This window comes from Maylandia zebra, linkage group LG3 (assembly GCF_041146795.1).
Source record: "Maylandia zebra isolate NMK-2024a linkage group LG3, Mzebra_GT3a, whole genome shotgun sequence".
In the NCBI taxonomy this organism is placed as follows: domain Eukaryota; kingdom Metazoa; phylum Chordata; class Actinopteri; order Cichliformes; family Cichlidae; genus Maylandia; species Maylandia zebra.
In genome coordinates this window covers 619,964-647,856 of record NC_135169.1, presented here as the reverse complement: position 1 = coordinate 647,856, position 27,893 = coordinate 619,964, and the positions used below count along the sequence as shown (strand labels likewise).

At 45.4% G+C, this 27,893-nt stretch overlaps 2 protein-coding genes across 3 annotated transcripts; one reads left to right on the top strand and one right to left on the bottom strand.

Moving 5' to 3' along the window:
- Window positions 1–15: 15 nt before the first annotated feature.
- LOC143414248 (cell adhesion molecule CEACAM20-like) lies at window positions 16–5,560 on the bottom strand. Of its 2 annotated transcripts, XM_076878240.1 has the most exons (6): window positions 2,983–5,560; window positions 2,658–2,903; window positions 2,428–2,580; window positions 1,792–2,321; window positions 1,319–1,706; window positions 16–471 (listed from the first exon to the last, which is right to left on the bottom strand). In XM_076878240.1, the coding sequence occupies exons 1-4, from the start codon at window positions 3,122–3,124 to the stop codon at window positions 2,275–2,277; spliced, it is 588 nt and encodes a 195-aa protein (XP_076734355.1). In that variant the 5' UTR covers window positions 3,125–5,560; the 3' UTR covers window positions 16–471; window positions 1,319–1,706; window positions 1,792–2,274. The 2 variants fall into 2 exon arrangements, with proteins under 2 accessions (XP_076734355.1, XP_076734348.1); XM_076878233.1 differs by having other exon boundaries at window positions 16–1,706.
- Window positions 3,759–25,038, top strand: LOC143414187 (V-set and immunoglobulin domain-containing protein 8-like). The gene is made up of 6 exons (XM_076877998.1): window positions 3,759–3,820; window positions 6,782–6,965; window positions 7,255–7,347; window positions 7,457–7,664; window positions 22,209–22,544; window positions 24,585–25,038. The coding sequence occupies exons 1-6, from the start codon at window positions 3,759–3,761 to the stop codon at window positions 24,926–24,928; spliced, it is 1,227 nt and encodes a 408-aa protein (XP_076734113.1). The 3' UTR covers window positions 24,929–25,038.
- Window positions 25,039–27,893: the final 2,855 nt, after the last annotated feature.

Below are 27,893 nucleotides of genomic sequence, written 5' to 3'. Positions count from 1 at the left end.
GCACTGGGTCTTTGGCTCTTTACTACACATCTGCAACACAGAAATACGGGTCTGATCTGTGTGTGTCACACGCCTGCCAGTACAGCACAAAATAAAAAATATGTCACTGAAAGATCATCAAAACAACTTATAAGAGCAATAAACAAAATAATTCAAAAACAAATAAACAGTCAAATACAATTTAATAACCAGGACCCAATATTCTAGTGCTTATAGTTCAAACATTCAATTCAATTCAATTTTATTTATATAGCGCCAAATCACAACAAAAGTCGCCTCAAGGCGCTTCATAGATACAGAGAAAAACCCAACAATCATATGACCCCCTATGAGCAAGCACTTTGGCGATAGTGGGAAGGAAAAACTCCCTTTTAACAGGAAGAAACCTCCGGCAGAACCAGGCTCAGGGAGGGGCGGGGCCATCTGCTGCGACCGGTTGGAGTGAGAGAAGGAAGACAGGATAAAGACATGCTGTGGAAGAGAGACAGAGGTTAATAACAGATATGATTCAATGCAGAGAGGTCTGTTAACACATAGTGAGTGAGAAAGGTGACTGGAAAGGAAAAACTCAATGCATCATGGGAATCCCCCGGCAGCCTGCGTCTATTGCAGCATAACTAAGGGAGGATTCAGAGTCACCTGATCCAGCCCTAACTATATGCTTTAGCAAAAAGGAAAGTTTTAAGCCTAATCTTAAAAGTAGACAATCATTGAAGAAATGAATTGCAGTGAGAAGCTAAAAAAAACAGCTTCTCAACCAAACAGCTTGCATCAATTTTGAGAGGCCTGCACCACACCACCAGCTAGAGGAGTCCATCCCTCCACCCTGAGGAAAATCCTCAACTGGCTTCACACCTTCTACTGCAGATTTGAAAGTCAGTCTGTTCACACCTCCAATCTGTTCACCTCACATCTACACAAGACTTCCTGCAGCCCTCACCCCCCTCTGCTCTGATCCCCCTTGACCTCTTCTCACCTGTCTGCACTAAAGTACCGTGAGAAGGATGTGTCTGCTCTGCAAGAGACAGAAGCCCAGGAAGCCTTCAAGATCTAACTACTCAAAAATGTTGTGTGGATATTGAATATTTGTGTTTGGTAATCAATGTGCATGTCTGTTTTAGATTTTTAAGAATTTTATGCTTGTTTATCTTGTTATGTATGGATTAGCCTAGTTTTTGTTTTATCTTTAATGAAAAACATTTAAAAATAGAGAATAGCTAATATACTCAATATTAGTTATATCTTTTTTTGCCATGAACACCCCAATCTGGTATGCTTACCCCCAAATTTTATTTACAACAACACAAATTATACAAACCAAGTGATGGATGTTGTATTAACATTTTGTCGATGCTTAAAATCTGGAGATGAAATTGAAAAACTTAAACGTCTTTTCTTGTAGGGCCAACACACATAAGTGAGTAGTTAGCATGTATATTAATGCCCATTCATTTCACTCCTCTTGGAAGTTATGAAATTGAAAAGTTAGTTGTCAGGAGATTTCTTCTCAAAGAGTATCCCTCCATGGCGCAATTCCAGCTGCTGATTGTGAAAAGGGCTCGGAGGCCAGTACGTAAAATGTGGACTCAAGTGAAGATTCAACCACAGGAGGCAGTGATAAGATTTCCCGTAAGCCTTATTGACCACAAGAGTAAAGATCGACACGAGGGAAGAAAGCTTGGCAGGAAGTCTCTGACGTGGTGAAACTGTAAACAGAGGGAGAGTGTGGTTAGGAAGGAAGTGAGGGGAGCGAAGACTGGTGAAGTGAGGGTTACTGGATTTGTGTCTTACTTGACAGTTGGAGCGCATATGGCTCTGGAGGGAGGGGAGAGTGGCCTGGTGAGCATCTTGGAAGGCGAGTGAGGGGAAAGGATTGGACCTGGCTTTCCCTGAGATCCAGAGGAGACAAGCATCTCTACGACACCAACTGTCTGCCATCGATAACGCAGTTTTGAGATCCCTTCCCAGGCGCCTCAATGGCCACTCACACCTTGCATCAGATGATCTCAGTAGTTCCAATAATAAGGGAAGGTCTCATCGTGGTTTCACCTGAAATCTCTGATAATGACCCATGACCCATTTTTTTCACATCTTGGCTCATGGGATGAGGCAAATTATTATTATTATTGGGTCAGACTCCCTGCATATAATTTGCTTATATGCAGCAGCCTTTTCTGGTTGTTTTCACAGCATATCTATGTGCTTTGAAAAAGCACTCGCCGCTCCTTGATGGGATGGATCTCTAGATGCTCTTTTGTGAGAATATCATCCTCTTCATTCAATCCCTATGCTCATTGGTTCAGAGATGGACAGGTCATTTCCTGCAGATTCAGATAGAAAATATATATGTATTTAATTTTTTTAATTATGTATTATGTATTTATTATTTAGATGTATATTAGCATCTATATTATTTTAATGCTTTACCTCTACATCGATATAAAGATACCATGATGAGAGTGGAGATGAAGTATGGACAGAAGACCACCAGATAGCGAATGAGTGTAAAGTCAAAATGAAGGGAAGTTTGAGAAGTTCCTGGAGTTTCTGGAGTAGGAAGGGCTGTAATTGCAGGTATATCTGCAGACAGAATCCCACCTGTTCAGGTGAAAATGTGGATGAAGTGAGTGGAAAAAAATCAGAGTGAAGCTCCTCACCTGTGACAGTGATCCAGCTGGATGGAGACTCTCCATGACCACTGATGTCACACTTGTAGAGGCCTTCATCAGACCTGGAAACATGCTGGATGGTCATGTGACCTGTAGGCTGCTTCCTGATGAGGGAGCCATCTTTATAGAAAGCAGCTGGGAGGTTGGAGGGAGTGGTCTTTGTTTTACAGAGCAGAGTGACGTCATCTCCCTCCATCACAGGGAGGACAGGACTCTGCAGGATCACTGATCCACCTCAACACAGAGACAAACTACAGCATTTCATCCATTTACACACAGCTTCATCAACACTAACTCCACACACTCAGCTTACCAGTGACTGTCAGGTTAACCATGTTACTGATGGGACCCTCTCTGGACTCACACCAGTAAACTCCACTGTCCCACGTGTAGATGTAGCTCATGGTACATGAAGAAACAGACCATATTCCAAAGTCAGCTCCACACTGAATCATCAGTTTTTTGCTTGTGTTTCTCCACAGACTGAACGAGCTGCGAGCAGAGCCGTCATCCTCCTCACAGTGCAAAGTTACAAGGCTTCCTTTAAAGAATTGAGAGCTGCTGGGACTCACAGTGAGATGAGCTGTTCGGTAAGGGGGACATAAGATATTACCAAATAGTTATTTGGAACAAAAATATTTGTATCTGGGAACAGAAAAACTTCATATCAAAAAGCTGAGTTTCCTTATGAGACCACAGTGCATGCCTTGGTCATTTAGACCAGTGGTCCCCAACCCCCAGGCCATGGACCAGAACCGGTCCATGAGTTGTTTGGTACAGGGCTGCGAGAGTTGAGGTTCGGAGTGTAGTTCTAACATGCAAGCTTGACCCAGAAGCAAACACAATACGCAGGAAATGCGCACAGAATAAACTTTATTTCTCAACTAAAGGCGACCCGGAATAACCAAAGGGAACATGCTGTTTCAATGTTAGAACAGAAGTGACCTGGAGATAAATGATTTGGGAACGCCATGATCAGAACCGTGGGAGGCTGCAACAGAAAAGGGAGCGAGTTACTGGGGAGCAGGGAGATAACAGCATACAACGGGGTAGAGCTATTTATCTTACAATCGGGCCGGACCGTTGGAAATGGAGGCAGGGGTGAATGTCCACGGGAGAGGATTCCAGGGAGACGGAGAGGATGATGACAGGTGGTTTATCTGAACTCCAGGCAGGCAGGAGGACATGCAGGTGAAAGCTCAGTAACACAGTAGCAGGAAACACAGTAACAGGATTAACACAGTTCATAGAAAGCAGAAATTCCTCATCAACCTTCGCAAGGGGCGAACTAGCGTGGAGCAGCCGGCAGTGAGGGGTTAAATAGTCCCCCTGGTGATCGCCTGAAATGGGATGAAGGTGTGAAGACAACAGCCACACCCGCAGGTGTGGGCATCCCAACCGCTCCTCAGACACTGAGCTGTGGACCATGGCAAAATTATCTTTTTTTTTTTGGTGCCGGTACTGGATTTATTTTGTTATATTTATCCACGACACCTTAAAGGCCAGTCCGTGAAAATATTGTCAGACATAAACTGCTCCGTAGCCAACAGAACCACAAGAATCATGTGGTTCTGTTGGCTTCATCAGGTGACGATTTCCAGCTCACACTGGAGCATTTTGCAGCTGTGTGTGAAATGGTGGGAATAAAAATCAGCACCTCCAAAAGCCATGGTCCTCAGCCGGAAAAGGATGGAGTGCTCACTCTGGATCAAGGATGTGCTCCTGCCCCAAGTGGAGGAGTTTATCTTGGGGTCTTTTTAACAAGTGAGGGGAGAAGGTAGCAGGAGAGTGACAGATGGATTGGTGCTGCAGTGGCAGTGATTCAGAGATTGATAGAGAGCTACGTGAATCTCTTAATTCACCTATGATCACAAACTTTGGGTGGTGACCAAATGAACGCTGCTTTAGAGATAGGGTGAGGAGTTTGGCCATCTGGGAGGGGCTCAGAGTAGAGCCGCGGCTGCTCCACATCGAAAGGGAGACAGTTGAGGTGGTTCGAGCTTCTGACAAGGATGCCTCCTGGGTGTCTCCTAGGTCACATGTTTCCAGGACAGGCTGGAGAGATTGTATCTCTTGGCTGGCCTGAGAATCCCTTGGTGGTCTCCCGGAAGTCTGGAAGAGGTGGCAGGTCTGAGCTTCTCTATTTAGGCTGCTGCCCCTGTTTATCTGGCCCTAGATAAGGGTAGCTGATTCATTTAAATTGACACAATGATCCTGCTATAATCAGGTTTCTGTAAGGCACAGTAAATAAAGTTGAGCTCAATTCATATGCTAAGAGTTTTTTATGGATTTGTTTTGTTTTTGATGGTCTGGGAACAAACACAGTTTTAAGGTATTGGGGGGAATAACAAGAGACTCTACTTCCTGATGCTGGCACTGAACAGTCATGTATTTGGGGGTTTATTAAATTCGGCCAGATTTCTTGAAATGAGAGCAGATCCATCCAAATTTTCTAACCTCTGACATGAACAAATCCCTGGGGCCCATTTTCCTGGCCGCTAAAGTATGACCTGTCAAAATGATAAATATTCAAAATATGAACATGATGCAAAAAAAAAAAAAAAGGATATATAAATAAAATTTCAGCTTTTCAGCAAAAGTTAAAATAACAGAAAATCATAACATTCAATTTTCTTTGCTCTTATGCCATTTTGTCAGAGCTGGATGCATCTTTTTTTGGCAACAAGCTGGTTTAAGTTTGGTGTGAGGTCTTGTGTTGTAGAGATTCTCAGGGTGGACTGCAGGTGTTTATCAGTGAGACGACTCCTGTGTGCTGTTTTGTTGATCCTTATCACTGAAAAACAGCTTCTGCATAACAATAATAATAAATCTATATAAAACGATCTCGCTGGTCAGAAATAAATGGCTGGATGTGGCCCACGGGCCTTGAGTTTGACACATGTGCTTTAGAGGGTTAAAGTTTGAAAGAGAAAAATTACTAACCTTGATGTGCATTGCAGCTCAGCAGTGAGGCGAGAACTAGAGGAAGTGACACCTAAGTTAGTTTGTTTTCACACTGCGCATTTATTTGATGCTCAGGAAGCTTCAGCCCTGCAGAACATGTTCTTTTCATAGTTCTCAAAATATATACAGCTCTTGTTTCTTTAGTCTAATCCAGACTCAGCTCATCATTGTTACAGTAATAGGGATGAGAAGATTTTTAAATTCTAATAATGTTCCCACAGAACAGCTATAGCTATCGCAAAGACATATTTCATATATAGCAAACGTTGTTGAATATACGGTTATTTGGTTTGTTACCATAATATCAACTTTTTCAAAATTTGTGTTTTAAAATGATTTCATAGTTTGGAGAAAGTGTAATGTGAGAATATCACAAACATTCTAAGAAACATTCTTGGAGCTGAAAACTCCAGATCAGCTCCGTACACTGAAAACTAGAAAAGACAACAGATCTGCAGTAGACTTCTCTGGTAAGATTTTTAAGGTAATTTTAAGTCATCACAGTTAAAGAAACATATTTTGCTTACAGAGCAGTGGCAGCAGAGTTGTTTCCTCCATTGTTTTTTCTCAGTAATGGTACTGAAACATTCAGCTGCTTAACTTTAAGCCCCTCCCAGTCCCCTATCCTGACTTGCTCTCCACTGTGATGTCCTCACCATTTACCTACACTGTGCTAGGATAGAAAGCAAGCACTCATGCAAGTCATTGAAATTCAGGTATTCTGATTACTTCCATGGCCATGGGTGTATAAAATCAAGCACCTAGGCATCCAGACTGCTTCTACAAACATATGTGAAAGAATTGGAGCTCAGTGAATTCTAGTAGTATCATGATAAGAGTCCAATCATAAAATTTCCTCACTAATAAATATTGCATAGTAAACTGTTTGTTTTAAAACCACTAACAGGAAGCACACACTCCAAATAGGAGTGCACCCGCCCGCAGCCAGCACACTGCAGCAGCACAGCCCAGGACATGCCACACACGTGCAATTAACCAAAAACCCAAATAATGTCACCACAAGCACAGTGTCTACCTGCGAAAAAAGGAACATCAACAGTCAGAATAATAAGTAGAATAAAAGAATGTCTGTCATGTCCTGTATTTACTTTCACTTTCCGTTCCACTGTCCACTGCATCGTGCACAGGGTCACAGAGGAGGTGGTGGCCACGCGCCACCAGGTCATCCACCTCCCACGGATGCCATGTGGAAAAGAACGAGTTGCCATGTCCAATGGGTTTGCACAGCTGGTAGGCCACAGGGCCTTTGTGAAGGGTGCTGGTGCAATCGACTGCTGCCATGTCTGCATCAAGCCCCCAGCGGCCCTGTCGGTCAGTGCTACAGCAACAGGAAGTTGTTCCCCTCCATGATCCTGCAGGCGGTATGTGACCATCAGGGCCGCTTTGTCGATACACATGTGGGCTGGCCGGGGTCAGGGCATGACTCCAGTGTCCTCCGCAACAGCCCACTGTACCGACAGGCTCGTTACCATCCCCCAGGGCATTTCATCCTTGCAGATGGAGGGTACTCATGTCTCCAACATCCACTCCCCCTCATCACCACCTAAAAGAGGCCAGTCCACGGTGCGGGAGCCCAGCACTTTGACGCACATCACTCCAGGGCACACTCCGTCATGCCTTTGGAATGATGAAGATGAGGTTCCGTGTCATCTTCCTGCAAGCGCTGGAGGTGCACCACACCTTCGTGCCACATGTACATCACGCTAATACGAGCATCATTGTTGTTTGTCGAATCATAATGGCAACTGTACTGTATAATCTGGCATGTACACTGTACTCACAAGATTAAACATCTGTCGCAGGTCATAACAGCACGTGCCGTGCTGCACAGCATCTGCATCAGTGCTGGTGACATTGTGGCCCCAGATGAGGGGCCCGAGGATGATGCCCAAGATGATGGGGAGAATGGTGTGGAGGTAGTCAGTGGTGCACACTGGCGGGACCAGCTATCTGCTGAGGTGTCTGCCCTGGAGGAGGTACCCCCAGACCACGATTATTGTCATCAGGCAAGTATCCCTTAATGGTGCATCTGCACAGTGCTGGGATTTCACGTGACAGATCTGTATTAACATGCTTGTTGTTACCATGTCGTTTTCCCACCGCCATGATTACAATCCAGGGACATGGCAGCTGTCAGTTTCACCAGCCCTGCAGACCCAAGTGGTGGATGATGTGGTGGACAGTGGGAATCAGCATGCCTGAGCAACATCTGGGGACGCCTATGTGGGATGCTCCACTCAGTACATGGTTATGCGAACCGGGGGTCTTACCTGTGGCACCTCCCTCATCTCTCTGGTCCTGGTCCAGCGGACCAAGCAGCACTGCCCAAGACTCCCTGCTCAGGCAAATGTCAGGCCTGGTTGATGATGTATGTGCATGCTGGGACACTCAGGTTTATCCTGGACCACAGTGGGCAGTGCATTTCCCACAATCATGTTGTGTTTTACGTTGCACTGTTTATATTTTCACAATTTGGCATGTGCAATAGGTCAGGCCCCCCCGAAATTGTGTTATGTAGTTTGTGACAGACATGCACTCACAGTTGGGATGTTCTGGCTGTTTTATTTACACAACTGAAATAATCATGTTTGTACAAAACAAAGGTTGGGGTGCCAGCATAAATAAAGTGCAACTATGTACAGTGGCTGTCTGTGGACATGGCTCAGTCCTTTTTCTGCTCCACTAGCTTTTTGAGGACACCTATCAGCCTGTCCATCCTCTCGGCTCTCCGTTCCTCCATTTGGTGTTGCTGAGCCATGTCCTCTTTTATTAGGGCAAAGAGCTCATCCTCCTCGTCCCTCCTCTTTTTCGCCACCCGTGCCTCAGGCGGCTCCTCACCCTCCTACCCCTTCTGGTGTGGAAGTGGGTTGCCAACTGCTGCACTGGGTCCTGGTGTGTCCTACTGGATGGAGGAGATTAGGACAGGTGTCCTAGCACCTCATCCATGGCACCAAACTAGGGCCATGTTGCGGCAGTGGGCTTCCCCACTTGCACCCTCGCCCGTCGCTGGATACTTGCACTTCTGAGGGCATCACAAGTGGCAGTTGGCTGGCATTCCTGCCTGGTATATGTTGACATTTCTGTTTGCGGCTCAGGAAGGGTCATATTAGTACAGCCAGTGTTGGGAAGGTTACTTTTAAAATGTATTCCACTACAGATTACAGAATACATGCCCCAAAATGTATTTTCTAATGTATTCTGTTACGTTACTTAATGAGAGTAATGTATTCTGAATACTTTGGATTACTTAATATATTATCATGCTGTTTACAACTACCTGAATGTACTATTGCTGTGTGATTTATTACTATTACTGAAGGTCCGCGACTCCGAACCGTTGTAAAGGGACCTCTGACTAATACGTTGGTTCCGTGTCAGGCTCGTAGCTGAAAAACAGCTTTACTTTGTTGTGTGGGTCAACTTTTCTTGCGAGAGACAGAGAGAGGCGTTGAAAGACTGCTCCAACGGAACTTGTTGTTTTCGGAGGAAAACACGAACACGGTGTACAGTCGAGTCTTAATAGCTTACTTACAACTGGGCTCGTCAGGCACTCTTCTTGGCTGCAGTGGTTATTATTATATTTACATGCTTCCAGCTCCCGTTTCTGCTTGATGACAGCTCGTTCTTTTCCACTCGCCTTTTTCTCCCTCCTCTTGCTCACAGACACATAACATGTATGGCAGTCCATTCTCCCTGCAACACGGACTACACTGCCCATGATGCTACATTCTTTAGAGCTATGCTTGTAGCATTCTGCCTGTTAGCTTAGCACAACAACAACAACAAAAAGGCGCTCTCTCACCCAGGAAACGCAGAGAGAGCGTCGCCCTGTAACCATGGCAACCGTAACGCTGCCGCCTGGAACAACAGTCCTGACCCGCGACAAAATGAAACAGGAAAGTACCGCAGTGTAATCCATTTATTTCAACAAAGTAACTGTATTCTAAATACCACCTTTTTAAACGGTAACTGTAACGGAATACAGTTACTCATATTTTGTATTTTAAATAAGACATGCATTCCGTTACTCCCCAACACTGAGTACAGTTGATTGCACTTGTAGTGGTGGTACTTTTATTCATACTGCCCTCCGTCTGGTACAGGATTCACAGCTTTGCGGGTCTGTGCGATTACGGTCACGTGGGCCCGACAGGTGTCACATGATTCACCTTGACATTTACTATTAACTTTCCATTAACTTATACATCTTGGCATTTGTTTCGCTCCTTCACACATTTGCAGTAGTTGCTGTCCCCTACCACCGTTTCAACCTCGTCCGCAGCTGATGCCATCATTACGCACTGACCTGGCTGCATCACGCTGTGCATTGTGGGATATATGGGACCACGAAGCGTGCACCGGACCACGCTTGATATCTGGGAAAATCGACGGCACATTTGGAGTATGCATTTGAAGTACACTTCAAATTGGGACAGCCATCGTCGTGTGGCGGTGACGTAATTCCACTCAAAATGCGGTCTCCAAATCGGGACACAGCCTCACTCTCCCTCGACATGATGAGCACATGACCACTGATGCGCTCATTTGGGTGCACTTGATTCTTGACATCCTGAGGCCCAGCCAGCAGGGAATTTGCACCTAAGTCATGGTTGGCTTTGTTCAGCATGAAGACAGCTAGCCTTACTCTATTCAAAATTGACAAGCAGCTGATGACAATTTGCTCATAACTGACATCTTCAATTTCTCTGTTGAGTAGATTACGGCTGGATTATTCTTTGTTGACCATAACATTTTACTTTAAATTTTAAAACAACTACAATATTATACTACAGCAACATCAAAATACTTTTACTTTTCTTCTTATATATAAGATTTTATAAAAAAAACAGCAGGTTCCCACACTTCGTATTCTTAACATCTCTGATGAGAAACAAAAGCCTTCATACAAAAGTTTGTTTGAAACGGAAACACCCAAACCCACAAAGCTGCCATCTGCTTTCAGTGTACGCTGACACATTTTACCACAGAGCACCTTCTCACGAGAAGAAGACGGTTCTTAGCCGAAACAGGAAAAAAATGAGGTTAGTTAACTAGAATCAGCAAGACCGCTGTGGTTTTAGTTTCAGAAATTTAAGGAAGTCAAAAGTACTCACTGTATTAAAAGGATGTTTGTGTCACGGTCTGGCTGGCAGACCGTGGGGGTTTAGGGAAGGACCCAGGCGCGGTGCTCTGTGTGCGAACTGTGCGTTTATTTACAGTGGAACCAAACAACAATAAAGCCCCCTGTTTTCTCCAGACTCCCGTGTTGTGCCTTCTCAAAAAGTCCGTGCTCCGTGTTCTCCACTCTCGTGTGTTCTACACACACCCCGTGCCTGCTGCCCTCCGATGTTCCACGCTCCTCCTGAGGGGAAAATAACAGAGGCAGCCGTCAAGACCATTGATTGTAGAAAAGATGGACGACGCGACACCGCCTCCTACCATTGTGCAAAAGAGAAGCCAAAATATCCCGCAAAATATCCCCAAAACTCCCTTTTAACAGGAAGAAACCTCCAGCAGAACCAGGCTCAGGGAGGGGCGGGGCAATCTGCTGCGACCGGTTGGGATGAGAGAAGGAAAACAGGATAAAGACATGCTGTGGAAGAGAGACAGAGGTTAATAACAGATATGATTCAGTGCAGAGAGGTCTGTTAATACATAGTGAGTGAGAAAGGTGACTGGAAAGGAAAAACTCAATGCATCATGGGAATCCCCCGGCAGCCTGCGTCTATTGCAGCATAACTAAGGGAGGATTCAGAGTCACCTGATCCAGCCCTAACTATATGCTTTAGCAAAAAGGAAAGTTTTAAGCCTAATCTTAAAAGTAGAGATAGTGTCTGTCTCCTGAATCCAAACTGGAAGCTGGTTCCACAGAAGAGGGGCCTGAAAACTGAAGGCTCTGCCTCCCATTCTACTTTTAAATACTCTAGGAACAACAAGTAAGCCTGCAGAGCGAGAGCGAAGTGCTCTAATAGGGTGATATGGTACAACAACCTCTGGTCTTGCCAGAGTCATCTGCTAGCCTGTCAGCTCAGTATCTGGTGTCCTACTAACTCAATAGCAGCCGGGCAACTGTTGTTAAACCATGTTTCGATGAAAAACATGCCATTTGAGTCCATAATCTGTCTGTTGTTGGTGAGGGAGCTCTATATCTCATCCATTTTGTTTGTCAGAGAATGGACACTGGCGAGGAAAATGTTGAACAAAGGGAGCAAGGTGGTGTTAGCTTTAGCTTAGCCCAGAGCCCTCTACACCAACCCAACCTTTGTTTACATTCTTGGCACCACCTGCATGCACATCCGCCCGGCCGGGAATAGTGGGCAGCCTCTGGTGTTCTGGAGATCTCTGGGATGAGTCGAGATCGGCGACAAAACTACTGGAGTAATTTCCAGAAGCTCTTGTCTGCTGTAGGTCAGCAACACACAGCAATTCAGGCTGAACAATCCAGTCAAGAGAAAATGAAAAACCCTGCTACACAGCAAATTCTGGAGAGACACTGAGCCTGTTTTACTGTTGGATGCTTTCATCTGTGAAAACATATATTAAACAGATTCAAGAAAAACTGTCAGACCTTAGCTGATACAACATATTGAAGAAAATCACCTCCATTATAAATGGTTACTGCTCGTCTGTTTCTGCTGCTTCTTTGTCCCTCACTGTAAACAGCCTCACTGGTTCTCCATGAAGAACAAAGATTTGCTCTCTGTGGCTCCAACACAACTTAAAGACAATCAGAGTTGGACGAAGTTCTCCAGAACAGCTGCACAGGAGGTCATGACCTTTACTCATTAGACCAAGTTCATTTTATTTCACTGACAGACACTGTGGAGGGTTGTCTGTATACACCGACCTGTTTTCTTTGAAACAAGGTCATTTCCTGTTACAGTAATACATTGCAAATGAGGCTGACTGTGGGTTAAATGGTTTACAGATATCTAAGATGCATCTGTAAAAACAGGATGTCAAAGTGAAACAGGAGTAATTTGAATCAGCTTTGTTCATCTGAGATCCGTTCACCTACAGATTAACTTGCTACATTATTTTAATTGTTCACATTTAAAAATGCTTGTGTTGAATAAACCTAAAAAGGAGTCAGTGAGTCATATTTCATCCATCAGTGATTGTGGCACAATGTTGTGTTTAACATGTTACAGAAAAACAGCATTATAAAGAATTTTTAAGTTGTTTTGCGGGGTTTTTTTTTGTCATTTTACAAAAAATCTTGTAATATAAGTAATATATGTAATACTTTCTGCTGCCAGCTTCCTAGAAGTTAACATTCTAGAGCACAGTGGCGCCGTACATGCCAGATATAGAAGGCATTAATGGACTGAATCATCCAATTAGAGGACTTGGATACATGCTCTAGATTGAAGGATTCATTTATTTTAATGTATATTTTGTTTTTGTTTTACACCACTCGGAGGAGGCCCTTTGTCTAGCTGCGGATCACCAGTGTGTTTCTGCAGTTGGGCTAGCCAAGGGGGTGTATATTAGGTTTATTTTTAAATACATTATAATTTTGTTTGGGTTTTTTTCATTCAGATGAAAGTGTGTGTGTTTCTGCTGCTTTTTTCTCCCTCACTGTAAACAGATGTACTGAGAGACTCCTGCACTGAAGTTTCATAGGAAAGTCCAAACAGCCTCACTGGTTCTCCATGAAGAACAAAGATTTGCTCTCTGTGGCTCCAACACAACTTAAAATGGTAAATGGCCTGTATTTGTATAGGGCCTTACTTAGTCCCTATCGACCCCAAAGCGCTTTACACTACATTCAGTCATCCACCCAGTCACACACAGGTGATGGCAAGCTACATTGTAGCATCTGACAAGGGGGGCATCCTTGTCAGATGCCCAAACCACCTCAGCTGGCTCCTTTCGATGTGGAGCAGCAGCTGCTCTACTCTGAGCCCCTCCCGGATGGCCGAACTTCTCACCCTATCTCTAAGGGAGAGGCCAGCCACCCTTCGGAGGAAGCTCATTTCTGCCGCTTGTATCCGCGATCTCGTTCTTTCGGTCACTAGCCACAGCTCGTGGCCATAGGTGAGGGTAGGGACGTAGATCGACCGGTAAATTGAGAGCTTCGCTTTTACACTCAGCTCCCTCTTCACCACGACAGACCGGTGCAGCGTCCGCATTACTGCAGCTGCAGCCCCAATCCGTCTGTCGATCTCCGGCTCCCTTCTCCCATCACTCGCGAACAAGACCCCGAGATACTTGAACTCCTCCACTTGGGGCAGGAACTCATCCCCGAACCGGAGTGGGCACTCCACCCTTTTCCCGCTGAGAACCATGGCCTCAGATTTGGAGGTGCTGATCCTCATTCCCGCTGCTTCACACTTGGCTGCGAACCGTTCCAGTGCGAGCTGGAGGCCCTCACCCGATGAAGCCAACAGAACCACATCATCTGCAAAAATCAGAGATGAGATTCTGAGGCCACCAAAGCGAAAGCCCTCCGCCACTTGGCTGTGCCTAGAAATCCTGTCCATAAAAATTATGAACAGAACCGGAGACAAAGGGCAGCCCTGGCGGAGCCCATCATCCACCGGGAACGAGACCGACTTATTGCCGGCAATGTGAACCAAGCTCTTGCAACGGTTGTATAGGGATCGAATGGCCCATAGCAATGGGCCAGACACCCCATACTCCCGCAACACCTCCCACAGGACACCTCGAGGGACACGGTCGAATGCCTTCTCCAAGTCCACAAAACACATGTAGACTGGTTGGGCAAACTCCCATGCACCCTCAAGTATCCTGGAGAGGATAAAGAGCTGGTCCAGTGTTCCGCGACCAGGACGAAAACCGCATTGTTCCTCCTGTATCCGAGGTTCGACTAGCGGACGAACTCTCCTTTCCAGCACCCTGGCATAGACTTTCCCAGGGAGGCTGAGGAGTGTGATCCCCCTGTAGTTGGAACACACCCTCCGGTCCCCCTTCTTAAAGATGGGGACCACCACCCCGGTCTGCCAGTCCACAGGTACTGCCCCTGATCTCCACGCAACATTGCAGAGGCGTGTCAACCAGGACAGCCCTACAACGTCCAGAGCCTTCAGGAACTCGGGGCGGACCTCGTCAACACCAGGGGCTCTGCCACCAAGGAGTTGTTTAACTGCCTCAGTGACCTCGCCCCCGGAAATTGGCGGGTCATTCCCCTCATCCCCAGACTCTGCTTCCTCCTCGGAAGATGTGTCAGTGGGATTAAGGAGGTCCTCGAAGTATTCCTTCCACCGCCTGGCCATTTTCTCAGTCGACGTCAGCAGCACTCCGCCAGCACTATACACAGTGCAGGTAGAGCACCGCTTTCCCCTCCTGAGACGCCTGATGGTTTGCCAGAATCTCTTCGAGGCAGTCCGAAAGTCTTTTTCCATGGCCTCTCCGAACTCCTCCCACACCCGAGTTTTTACTTCAGCCACTGCCCGAGCTGCATTCCACTTGGCCTGTCGATACCTGTTGGCTGCCTCCGGAGTCCCACAGGCTAACCAAGCCCGATAGGACTCCTTCTTCAGCCTGGTGGCTCCCTTCACCTCTGGTGTCCACCATTTGGTTCGGGGATTACCACCACGGCAGGCACCAACCACCTTGCGGCCGCAGCTCAATGCAGCAGCTTCGGCAATGGAGACGCTGAACATGGTCCATTCGGACTCAATGTCCCCAGTCTCCCTCGGAATGCTGTTGAAGCTCTGCCGGAGGTGTGCGTTGAAGATCTCGCGGACTGGGGCCTCTGCTAGACGTTCCCAGCACACCCTCACTACGTGTTTAGGTGCACCCGCCACCTGATCCAACTCATCTCAGCTCAGCCCCTCTCTTTACCCGAGTGTCCAGAACATATGGTCGCAGGTCTGCTGATACGATTACAAAATCGATCATCGACCTACGGCCTAGAGCACCCTGGTGCCACGTGCACTTATGGACACTCTTATGTTCGAACAGGGTGTTCGTTATGGCCAAACTGTGATTAGCAGAGAAGTCATTTTGTACAACCATTTAAAAATATTACTAAAACTAAAATAAGAGAACAATCAGGTGTCACATTAAGATGCCCCACAAATGATGTGTGCCAGTAAAAAACATGTTTTTCCACCAAAAGACAGAACAGCACAGGGATAAACCTGCAGGCCTGACAACAGGAGGTGTATCACTCTGCTGGTTTTCTACTTAGTGACAGTGTTTACATTGCAAATGTGCCTTTGTGACATAAACAGAGATGGGCAGTAACGCGTTACTTGTAATGTAATGTAATTTAGGAGTAACATGGCCTTGCAAACCTAACATCTTAAGATCTTAAGAGATCCACAGCTCTTCGATGGGGTGTCACGGGGTCCCCAGGAAAAAAAAAAGTAAAATAATAACATAAATTATTCAGTAGCATTATACAAGAATACCCAGTAATGTCCCTGCCTACAATTGAACACATTCACTTACCGCAAATCGGGGGCATCTGCTGTGCAAAGGGGTGCAAGCCTATTACTACGAACTTAGTCACTGCTCGGTGACATTCATCTATTCTGAAAAGAGACGCTACCGGTAGACTGCAGCGAGAACTGCCAGCATCTGAGCCAGACTCTGTCTCTCTCATCATGGTCACCTAAATGCACAGTAATGGCAGGTTTTGTAATAACGCAGATCGCGCTAACATAATATGCACTGTTAGTTGATTATTTACCTGCCGCATTAACGGGAGAGGGCGTGCAAACGTTACCGCTGCTGCTGGGTTGAGATTCACGAGGCCGGAGCGGAATTAAAAACACGACATTCATTTAAGGTTATCGCGTGTTTTGTGAGCAAATGCTTTTGCTTATTCGTAGTGTTTCCTCCCTTAAATGAAATATCTACTTTGCAAGTATTGCAAGTTGCCCTGTTGTGATCTGTTCTCGTAAAGTATAACCAAACTTTTGAGCCTTTGAGCCGCTTAGGCGCCAAGTTTCCTGCCAGGTAAATGACGCTCCGCAACGTGGTGACGTCATTCAGGTAGACTGGAGTTGATAAGGGAATAGATTGCAAAAAAGGCAAACAATTCCAAAGAATTGAAACAGTGGGAACCGGTTCTCAACAAGAACCAGGTTTTGATACCCATCCCTACCCAGGACAATAAGTAATACCCGTCCACACACACAGGGCTGTACTGGCCCGGGCATTTTGACTAGAGACCGGCCCACCAGGTATTATAGGAAAAACCATAAAGCCTTTGAATGAAAACAAACGCTGTTGTCACAGTGATGTACAGTCTTGTTGGTACATATGCATCAGTCTAATAAACTTAAACCTACACCATCCTCCCTATCCTGGTATTCTAAACAGTACCTGAAAGTAGACTGCTTGGTCAAGTTAACCTCCTGAACTATCTACAACACATGGTGAAAACCTGAAATTAAGACAGAGAAGACTAGAGGTGAGACATGACCATTACTGATTACTGATGACAGATTTAGATATATTTTCATAAACCATTCATTTACCACATCAATAAACAGCATGGCAGGGCAAATGAGAGAAGAAGAGGCAGCTGTGCAGCGTAAACACAGAATAACTCCAGCTTTGTGTCTTTTTCATTGTAGCTGAAATACGGGACAATCTGTCACGGCGGGGTGCGCCGGTGTGTTTTTGAAACAGGACCCAAAAGTAGATGTGGACGAAGAGTTGCAGGTTTAAACAAAAGCAATCCTTTATTTGGATGATGGCAGGAGTTAAACACGTAACCCTAAGCAAACTCAAAAACACTACGAAACAAACACTATGAAGCTCTAGGACTGTGACTATAGCAATGACTAAGACAATGGTGGGGATAACAGACGACTTGACAAAGACATTTAGAAAACAGGGGACCTAAATACACACATGAGGCGATCAGGGGAAGTGGAGACACATGAGGAATCCGCTGATTAGGATAAACATAACGATGCACAGGAAAGAATAAAACTAACCACATGAACACAGAACACAAGACCCTTTTCAAAATAGTCTCTGCTCCTCCTGCCTTTCTGTCATCCACCTGACAGCGTGTTGCATCTGCTGGCCAAAACCACTTGCTAATGTTACTGAATCTGTGGAAGCTCCGCAATAGCCACCAAACAACTGAGTTATTTTTACACATCTCCCTTCATCTTTTCCCTGATCACTGAGGCCTGTAGAGTCTTGTCCTTTTTTCTGTTTTGTGTTTGTACAGGAAGTCACGACCTTTTATTAATCAGACCAAGATGATCTAAATTCACAAACAGAGTGGGGCGTTGTCTCTGCACATGTGTTCAACCTGTTTTATGGAAACAAGTTCACTTCCTGTTGCTTTGTGTATCTACTCTGGTCAAAAGAATCCACGCTTCACGTCCACAATTCCTTTTTATTCCTCTCACAATCACGGCGCACCGTGAAAACTAGAAACAGGTAAGATGCTATCAATATGACATCCATCCCAGCCACTTACTTCTTTTCACAAAGTGCACAAGTATATAACACATAAACATGAGTACCAAATAAAGAAAACAAATAGAAAAACTATAACGATCTCAGACGCTCTTCTGCTGTTGTCATGGCAACCCACACACATATTTCAGCGTCGGCTACATTCATCAAGATTTCTTACTCAGATATGTGATGGGCACTGCAGATATAAGACGTGTCTGTATAGACATAACATCAAAGGGAGATAACAGGAAGTTGGTCTGTGCTTACTTGGGGCACAGTGCAGTTTACCCACAGATTTGAACTTGTTGCTTTCTAAAGAACTGTTTTCATTTTTCAAAAAACTTTTCTTTGTGTGGAATAAAACTTCCAAAACTGTTTTTCCATCCTGATGATCAGAAGAGTGTTTGAGGGTCTCAGAGACCCTTCAGAACAACATTAAGTGTTAATGACCTCTTTTAGCTGTTTAGTGATTACAATCATGTGATTTCCAGGAAGTGCTGCAGCTGATGCATGCCCTCTCTCCCTGCGGACTATTTGCTGCTGCCTGTCTCTACATGTTTCCTCTGTGTGTGTTTCTGCTGCTTCTTTGTCCTCACTGTAAACAGATGTACTGAGAGACTCCTGCACTGATGTTTCATAGGAAAGTCCAAACAGCTTCACTGGTTCTCCATGAAGCAGCGGTCCCCAACCCCAACCCCCAACCGGTCCGTGAGTCGTTTGGTACCGGGCCGTGAGAGTTGAGGCTCAGGTGTGAAATGTATGGTTTTCAGGGTTTTTATCGGTGTTCAGCGTTATTTTGTTATCGTTTTTAGTGTTAACTCGGTTTTCCTGGGTCTTTTCACGTGTGTTATGAATAAATTTTCTTTTTTTTGGTACCGGTACTAGTTTTATTCTGTTGTATTTATCCGCAACACCTTAAAGGCCGTGAAAATAATGTTGGGCATAAACCGGTCCGTGGCACAAAAAAAGTTGGGGACCGCTGGCATAAAGAACAAAGATCTGCTCTCTGTGGCTCCAACACAACTTAAAGACAATCAAAGGTGGACAAAGTTCTTCAGAACAGCTGTGCAGGAGGTAATGACCTTTGACTTTATTCATTAGAACAAGTTTATTTCAATTAACTGACAGACAGAGTGGATGGTGGTCTCTACAGGTTCATTTCCTGTTATTGTAATACGTCTGTCACTTTGCAGTCGTCGACTGTGGGTTGAGTGGTTTTGCTAAGCAGACATGTCTGAGATGCGTCTATAAAATAGGATGTCAAACGAAACAAGAGTCAGGTTAGTTCAGCTGGTTGTACACAGTCGAGTTCACCCACGCAGTATTTTAATTTACTAGTTTTTTAATTGCTTGTTTTGAATAAGCCTTCAGTAGGTTCCTTTTGACCTACAGAGAAAGCAGATGGATTATACCAACCTCACATTGTTTTTTATATTCATCTTTATATCAATCTTTGTTTTCCATTTTGATGATCAGAAGAGTTTTGGACGATTAACAAGATCTCTTGTGAACAACAGTAAGTGTTTGCTGTCTTTTTCTAACATCGTTTTCAGTCTTTTAGGTAAAAAGTTTCAGTTGCCATGGTTACAATTCAGTTAACATCCACCCACAAAAATGAGTGAGACTTAATTTGAAATGTCATTTCCTTTCTAGTGGATGCTAACCCCGTAAATCCTGAACCATGAAATAATTTCTAAAGAAATTCACATTTTATTGATCCAACATATCAAACATCACTTTAATGCAACTTCTCTTTCATATCAAGACTGTCGTTCTGCTACTTCTGGGCATCGTTCAGGCATCGTAGTCTAAGGAGCTTTGAAAGAAAAGCATCTGAACTTCTTTCAATTGCTTGAAGATCTTTCACCTCTCACCCAAGAAACTTCTTCAGTTCTAAGGGTCAAATGGTGGAGAGTCCCAGATTTAAGCCCTGTAGGAATATCCCCACCCAAGAGGGACAAAGGACCCCCTAATGTTCCTCTACACAATCACATGAGCCAAGGTGTGAAAACAGGTGTAGGTCACTGCGCCCCTTTGTTTTGATCATGCAGTATGGCAGCCCCTACATCTCAAAATTGTTTAGTGTGGCATTTCCATACCTTTAGAGGATTGGAGTGATCAATGTCTGCTCTGCTTGGGCTCTCAACTTGCTTTATTAGGCAGTGAAACCCCTGCTTATCACGTATACTGTTACACAGAGTGGAGTAGGCCCGTGCTCGATTTTTTGGCTCTACACGTGCCCTTTCCACTCCTCATGTTCCTACTTCCAAACCGCCTAGCCTTGCTCATGAAGGAGCAAGCCATAGCTCCTTCTTAGCCTCATTTTGGGTGGCACGCCCCCACCTCTGGCTGCCACAGTCCCGGCTCTGGTCAGACAACCGGGACTGCCTGATGAGGCTGCTGGTTGACAGTGCAACCCTTTTTGACCTGGAGCCTGCAGCAACCTGGAGGGAATTGCTGTGTTCAGGAGATGTCATGTGGCCTGTGTGGGCATTTGGCAAAAGTGGGGAGACATGTCTACTGTAACTGTGTCACTCTGCTCCACTTTGATGTTTGTTTCTGCAGGTGAGATTTAACTGTTAGAAACTAAACGGAGTATTACTCTGGTTAAATTATTAATAATATGTCTCAAAGGATTTCATATTGATTCAGTTTGTCAAATTTTTCAGAATCAGAATCTTTATTGTCATTGAGCTTTAAGAAAAACGAAAATTGTATGCAAACCCGTTCAGTGTAAGGAAAAAGACACACTATTAAGACAAAAAAAGAATATAAATATACAATAAATTAAAGAATAAATGAATAAATAGAAATCGTATATAGTATATAGACAAAAATTTCACTTTTGCAATATACAGTACAGTGTGTATAGAGATCCATTGAGTGCAAAAAACAACAATAAATATAAGAAGAGAATTTATATGCCATCAAGACTAAGGTAAAAGGATCAATAACAAATTAAAATTTGCAGTTTACAGGTTGAATGATTGAAAGTGACCAGAAAACGTAGCAGCTTGTAAACATGAGCTGGACATGTGAGTAGGATTGTTCATAGAGCAGCATCTGCATTACAAAGGCAGTGCTATGTGGAGGGTTATACAGTCAATTAGTAAATGGTTTGTTTGGGTGTGTGTGGTGGTTTTGGGTGGGGGGAGACACAATAGTAAGACAACAAAAGAATATATACACACAAGAGTCTGATGGATTGTGGGAAAAGCTTTCTAAGAGCTATAAAAGAGTGAACAGTGAAAAATGTGGTTGCTGCAATTAGAAATATTGTAGTGTCAGGAGTCAGTATGCAGCTACAAAGCTTTTAGTTCAGTGTATACAAACAGCTGTAGCTCCATAAAGGCAGCATGCAGAGACTCACAGTGTCTTATGATGAGAGGCTGCTTTCTCTCACACATTATGTTGGTTTTTAGAAAAGAGTCCCATAATAATCAGTAGTATACCAGGCGCGTTGTTTTTTTTTTTCATTTGCTGTCACACACCCACAAACACACTTCAACAACCAGGAAGCAGCTTCACCTCTGATCACACACACACTCAACTCTACTCACTCACCTGGAGGATCAACAACACTGTGGCCTGTATTTGTATAGTTTACCAGTCCCTAAGGACCCAAAAGCGCTTCACACACCGAGTCATCCCCACATTCACACACTGGTCATGGCAAGCTACATTGGGGCGCACTGACAGAGGCGAGGCTGCCGGACACTGGCACCACCGGGCCCTCTAACCACCACAGAGTGAAGTGTCTTGCCCAAGGACACAACGACTGTCCAAGCCGGGGCTCGAACCGGCAACCTTCTGATTACAAGGCAAACTCCCAACTCTTGGCCCACGAACGCCCAGTTGTCTTGGATGTAAGTGAATTCAGTAGCTAGGGATCTGGCTGACAGTCTCCGCCCCTGTTGTCTGTTCAGATCCAACTTTGCATTTTTCAGCCTTTTTCTAATTGTACTGAACTTCAACCTATATTGTGCTGATGAGGCTTGTGGAGTTTGAGACATTAAAGAAAAAGATTACTCCAGTCATTTATGAATAATTCCCCATGATGTTGGATACTTGGTAGAGTCCACTCAATAGGTGTTTTGGTCAAACAGTTGTACCTTGACCTTTAACCTCTCTGCTCTGTGTTGTTTCCTCTTTCAGTCCAGACAACCATCACAGCTGAGTCGGGACATAACGTCACTCTGACATGTCGATCTCCGAACAACAACATCAGAGCTGCTGAGTGGAACAGAGCTGACCTGGGAGATGAATATGTGTTTTTGTACCGGGATGGGCACGTTCACTCAGATGATCAGCATCCATCATTTAAGAACCGGGTGGATCTGCACGACAGAGAGATGAAGGATGGAGACGCGTCTTTGATTCTGAAGAATGTGACGATTAATGATAATGGAACATACGAGTGTCGTGTTGTCCAGGAAGTGGGAGGACCTATGACTCTAATCAACAGCACCGACCTGGTTGTCGTTCCTCCAGGTGAGTGAGTAGAGTTGAGTGTGTGTGTGATCAGAGGTGAAGCTGCTTCCTGCTTGTTGATGTTTGTTTCTAAAGATGTTGTTGATGAGACTTTGTAGAAAGCAGCTGGTCTGAGTGATGTGATCAGAGTCCAGTAGATAATGTCTGACAGCAGTTTGAAGAGGAAATGGATTCTGTTCTGTTCTTCACTCATCACCTACCTGACAGCTGACACCTCACACCTGTTTCTCTTCTTTTTTCTTTTTTCTTTTTTTTTTGTCCCGTTTGGATCTTTAGCCATCAGAATTGTTGTCTTGAGGCCAAGAAAGATGCCAAGCGGATTTATTTTACCAAGTAGATCATCATGGCCTTGCCATATTGGTCCATTTGATTGACCTTTATTATAATTATGAATTTATTTTATTTTCAGTTGCTACAAACGGGACAGACATGACTGTGGGATAGGACAGGGGGAAAGAATGAAAGAAAGAGAGGGAGAGAAAGAAAGAAAACCAAAGGGGAGAAGAGACGGTGAGAAGGGGGGGAAGAGAGAAAAAAAACAAACAAACAAAAAAAACAAAACTCCTGGGTCACCTGTATGGAGAAAAAAAACAGAAGAGACAGCAAACAACAAAGAGCAACATAATAAGAAAAAAAAAAGCACCATCACAATAAACTAGCTAGTCATAGATATCAATAGTTACTAAATAATAAACGATATTGTGCAGCACGAAAGATAGACAGCGCACAGTGTGCTTTGAGGCAGCAGCCAAGAAAGCTGTAGTCCGCGTCTGTGAATACCCATGTGTACACCTGTGTGCATACCTGTGTGGATCAGCATGCTTGCATTCCAAAGGTTTCTCCATGTAATGATCTGCTAGGGAGTGTGGGGGGCCACAGCCCTGTCCTCTATGGTGTGAAGCGGGTATGGAGGAGATCAAAACTCCAGACATCCAGAGGCCCCCAGAACACAAGAGACCAAGGAAGACCCACAGAGGGGCAGCCGCGCCACTGTCCCAGTAAGAGCTAAGGAGAGTCCCAGATGAGGGCTCATTCAGCAGCCGCGGAGCAGAAGCCAGGGGGAGTTGCAGTGACGCGCCCGTGAGCTCCGCCGGCAGCCAGCTGTGCCAGAGTGACCGAGCCCCAGGCCGAGAGGCCGGGGGCACCCCACCTCCGAAGTGGCCCGAGCGAGCCCCAATAAGCGGCCGCCAAGGAGTGAGCCAGTGTGTACCCGGACGCCCACCCCCAGATACAAAGAACCACCAATGCACCGACACCTGAGGGAGTCCGCCACCGGCAGGGGAAGTGGTGGTGGGTGGAGATAGGCCTCCAAACCTTGGAGGGCCCGAGATGTCCCCAGAGAGGTGGCGTCTGATACCCAACCTGACATATAGACACAGACATACAGGCACACACAGACACAAACATCCATTCCCACCCTCATGCTCTCATGTGCACTTCACACTCAACCGACGTGGAGACAGACATAAAGAGACGCTGTATACACGATCACACTCCCCAAGCGTACTCTACGAACCTGGTCTAGGTACCCTTGCCCCTGGAGGGGGGATGGTCATGGCAAGCTACATTGGGGCGCACTGACAGAGGCGAGGCTGCCGGACACTGGCGCCACCGGGCCCTCTAACCACCACAGAGTGAAGTGTCTTGCCCAAGGACACAACGACTGTCCAAGCCGGGGCTCGAACCGGCAACCTTCTGATTACAAGGCAAACTCCCAACTCTTGGCCCACGAACGCCCAGTTGTCTTGGATGTAAGTGAATTCAGTAGCTAGGGATCTGGCTGACAGTCTCCGCCCCTGTTGTCTGTTCAGATCCAACTTTGCATTTTTCAGCCTTTTTCTAATTGTACTGAACTTCAACCTATATTGTGCTGATGAGGCTTGTGGAGTTTGAGACATTAAAGAAAAAGATTACTCCAGTCATTTATGAATAATTCCCCATGATGTTGGATACTTGGTAGAGTCCACTCAATAGGTGTTTTGGTCAAACAGTTGTACCTTGACCTTTAACCTCTCTGCTCTGTGTTGTTTCCTCTTTCAGTCCAGACAACCATCACAGCTGAGTCGGGACATAACGTCACTCTGACATGTCGATCTCCGAACAACAACATCAGAGCTGCTGAGTGGAACAGAGCTGACCTGGGAGATGAATATGTGTTTTTGTACCGGGATGGGCACGTTCACTCAGATGATCAGCATCCATCATTTAAGAACCGGGTGGATCTGCACGACAGAGAGATGAAGGATGGAGACGCGTCTTTGATTCTGAAGAATGTGACGATTAATGATAATGGAACATACGAGTGTCGTGTTGTCCAGGAAGTGGGAGGACCTATGACTCTAATCAACAGCACCGACCTGGTTGTCGTTCCTCCAGGTGAGTGAGTAGAGTTGAGTGTGTGTGTGATCAGAGGTGAAGCTGCTTCCTGCTTGTTGATGTTTGTTTCTAAAGATGTTGTTGATGAGACTTTGTAGAAAGCAGCTGGTCTGAGTGATGTGATCAGAGTCCAGTAGATAATGTCTGACAGCAGTTTGAAGAGGAAATGGATTCTGTTCTGTTCTTCACTCATCACCTACCTGACAGCTGACACCTCACACCTGTTTCTCTTCTTTTTTCTTTTTTCTTTTTTTTTTGTCCCGTTTGGATCTTTAGCCATCAGAATTGTTGTCTTGAGGCCAAGAAAGATGCCAAGCGGATTTATTTTACCAAGTAGATCATCATGGCCTTGCCATATTGGTCCATTTGATTGACCTTTATTATAATTATGAATTTATTTTATTTTCAGTTGCTACAAACGGGACAGACATGACTGTGGGATAGGACAGGGGGAAAGAATGAAAGAAAGAGGGGGAGAGAAAGAAAGAAAACCAAAGGGGAGAAGAGACGGTGAGAAGGGGGGGAAGAGAGAAAAAAAACAAACAAACAAAAAAAACAAAACTCCTGGGTCACCTGTATGGAGAAAAAAAACAGAAGAGACAGCAAACAACAAAGAGCAACATAATAAGAAAAAAAAAGCACCATCACAATAAACTAGCTAGTCATAGATATCAATAGTTACTAAATAATAAACGATATTGTGCAGCACGAAAGATAGACAGCGCACAGTGTGCTTTGAGGCAGCAGCCAAGAAAGCTGTAGTCCGCGTCTGTGAATACCCATGTGTACACCTGTGTGCATACCTGTGTGGATCAGCATGCTTGCATTCCAAAGGTTTCTCCATGTAATGATCTGCTAGGGAGTGTGGGGGGCCACAGCCCTGTCCTCTATGGTGTGAAGCGGGTATGGAGGAGATCAAAACTCCAGACATCCAGAGGCCCCCAGAACACAAGAGACCAAGGAAGACCCACAGAGGGGCAGCCGCGCCACTGTCCCAGTAAGAGCTAAGGAGAGTCCCAGATGAGGGCTCATTCAGCAGCCGCGGAGCAGAAGCCAGGGGGAGTTGCAGTGACGCGCCCGTGAGCTCCGCCGGCAGCCAGCTGTGCCAGAGTGACCGAGCCCCAGGCCGAGAGGCCGGGGGCACCCCACCTCCGAAGTGGCCCGAGCGAGCCCCAATAAGCGGCCGCCAAGGAGTGAGCCGGTGTGTACCCGGACGCCCACCCCCAGATACAAAGAACCACCAATGCACCGACACCTGAGGGAGTCCGCCACCGGCAGGGGAAGTGGTGGTGGGTGGAGATAGGCCTCCAAACCTTGGAGGGCCCGAGATGTCCCCAGAGAGGTGGCGTCTGATACCCAACCTGACATATAGACACAGACATACAGGCACACACAGACACAAACATCCATTCCCACCCTCATGCTCTCATGTGCACTTCACACTCAACCGACGTGGAGACAGACATAAAGAGACGCTGTATACACGATCACACTCCCCAAGCGTACTCTACGAACCTGGTCTAGGTACCCTTGCCCCTGGAGGGGGGATGGTCATGGCAAGCTACATTGGGGCGCACTGACAGAGGCGAGGCTGCCGGACACTGGCGCCACCGGGCCCTCTAACCACCACAGAGTGAAGTGTCTTGCCCAAGGACACAACGACTGTCCAAGCCGGGGCTCGAACCGGCAACCTTCTGATTACAAGGCAAACTCCCAACTCTTGGCCCACGAACGCCCAGTTGTCTTGGATGTAAGTGAATTCAGTAGCTAGGGATCTGGCTGACAGTCTCCGCCCCTGTTGTCTGTTCAGATCCAACTTTGCATTTTTCAGCCTTTTTCTAATTGTACTGAACTTCAACCTATATTGTGCTGATGAGGCTTGTAGAGTTTGAGACATTAAAGAAAAAGATTACTCCAGTCATTTATGAATAATTCCCCATGATGTTGGATACTTGGTAGAGTCCACTCAATAGGTGTTTTGGTCAAACAGTTGTACCTTGACCTTTAACCTCTCTGCTCTGTGTTGTTTCCTCTTTCAGTCCAGACAATCATCACAGCTGAGTCGGGACATAACGTCACTCTGACATGTCGATCTCCGAACAACAACATCAGAGCTGCAGAGTGGAACAGAGCTGACCTGGGAGATGAATATGTGTTTTTGTACCGGGATGGGCACGTTCACTCAGATGATCAGCATCCATCATTTAAGAACCGGGTGGATCTGCACGACAGAGAGATGAAGGATGGAGACGCGTCTTTGATTCTGAAGAATGTGACGATTAATGATAATGGAACATACGAGTGTCGTGTTGTCCAGGAAGTGGGAGGACCTATGACTCTAATCAACAGCACCGACCTGGTTGTCGTTCCTCCAGGTGAGTGAGTAGAGTTGAGTGTGTGTGTGATCAGAGGTGAAGCTGCTTCCTGGTTGTTGATGTTTGTTCCTAAAGATGTTGTTGATGAGACTTTGTAGAAAGCAGCTGGTCTGAGTGATGTGATCAGAGTCCAGTAGATAATGTCTGACAGCAGTTTGAAGAGGAAATGGATTCTGTTCTGTTCTTCACTCATCACCTACCTGACAGCTGACACCTCACACCTGTTTCTCACCTGCAGGTCCGACACACACAGAGGATGGATCTGTTGGACTGAAAGTTGGTCTGTCAGTTTCTGCTGTTCTTCTTGTTGCTGCTGTTGTTGGTTTTCTGATCTACAGAAAACAAAGTGAACATTCAGGTACAGACAGATGATCTGATCATCCAGCAGACAGACATCCAACACGTCCAGAGTTGGTTTAGGAACCATTAAGACGAACCTTTAAACACACAACTTTAAACTGGCTCTTATTGTTATTATTTATAATAATTTATTTAAGGTCAATGGTCAACAACTGTAAGACAGAGATAAAGTCAGGACATTTCAATAAGATATTAAATTAAAAGATTCTGAGGTTTTTTTCTTTAATTTCAAATACAT

What these genes read in the sequence shown, in the direction of transcription:
- LOC143414248 (XM_076878233.1), bottom strand. Translation starts at nt 3,124, where the DNA reads ATGATTCAGTGTGGAGCTGACTTTGGAATATGGTCTGTTTCTTCATGT. An exon ending in GGTTAACCTGACAGTCACTG is followed by an intron (nt 2,904 to 2,982) that starts GTAAGCTGAGTG and finishes CTCTGTGTTGAG; the next exon opens with GTGGATCAGTGATCCTGCAG. An exon ending in CAGCTGGATCACTGTCACAG is followed by an intron (nt 2,581 to 2,657) that starts GTGAGGAGCTTC and finishes TTCTGTCTGCAG; the next exon opens with ATATACCTGCAATTACAGCC.
- LOC143414187 (XM_076877998.1), top strand. Translation starts at nt 3,759, where the DNA reads ATGGAGGCAGGGGTGAATGTCCACGGGAGAGGATTCCAGGGAGACGGA. An exon ending in GACGGAGAGGATGATGACAG is followed by an intron (nt 3,821 to 6,781) that starts GTGGTTTATCTG and finishes CATCGTGCACAG; the next exon opens with GGTCACAGAGGAGGTGGTGG. An exon ending in AGCCCCCAGCGGCCCTGTCG is followed by an intron (nt 6,966 to 7,254) that starts GTCAGTGCTACA and finishes ACATCACTCCAG; the next exon opens with GGCACACTCCGTCATGCCTT.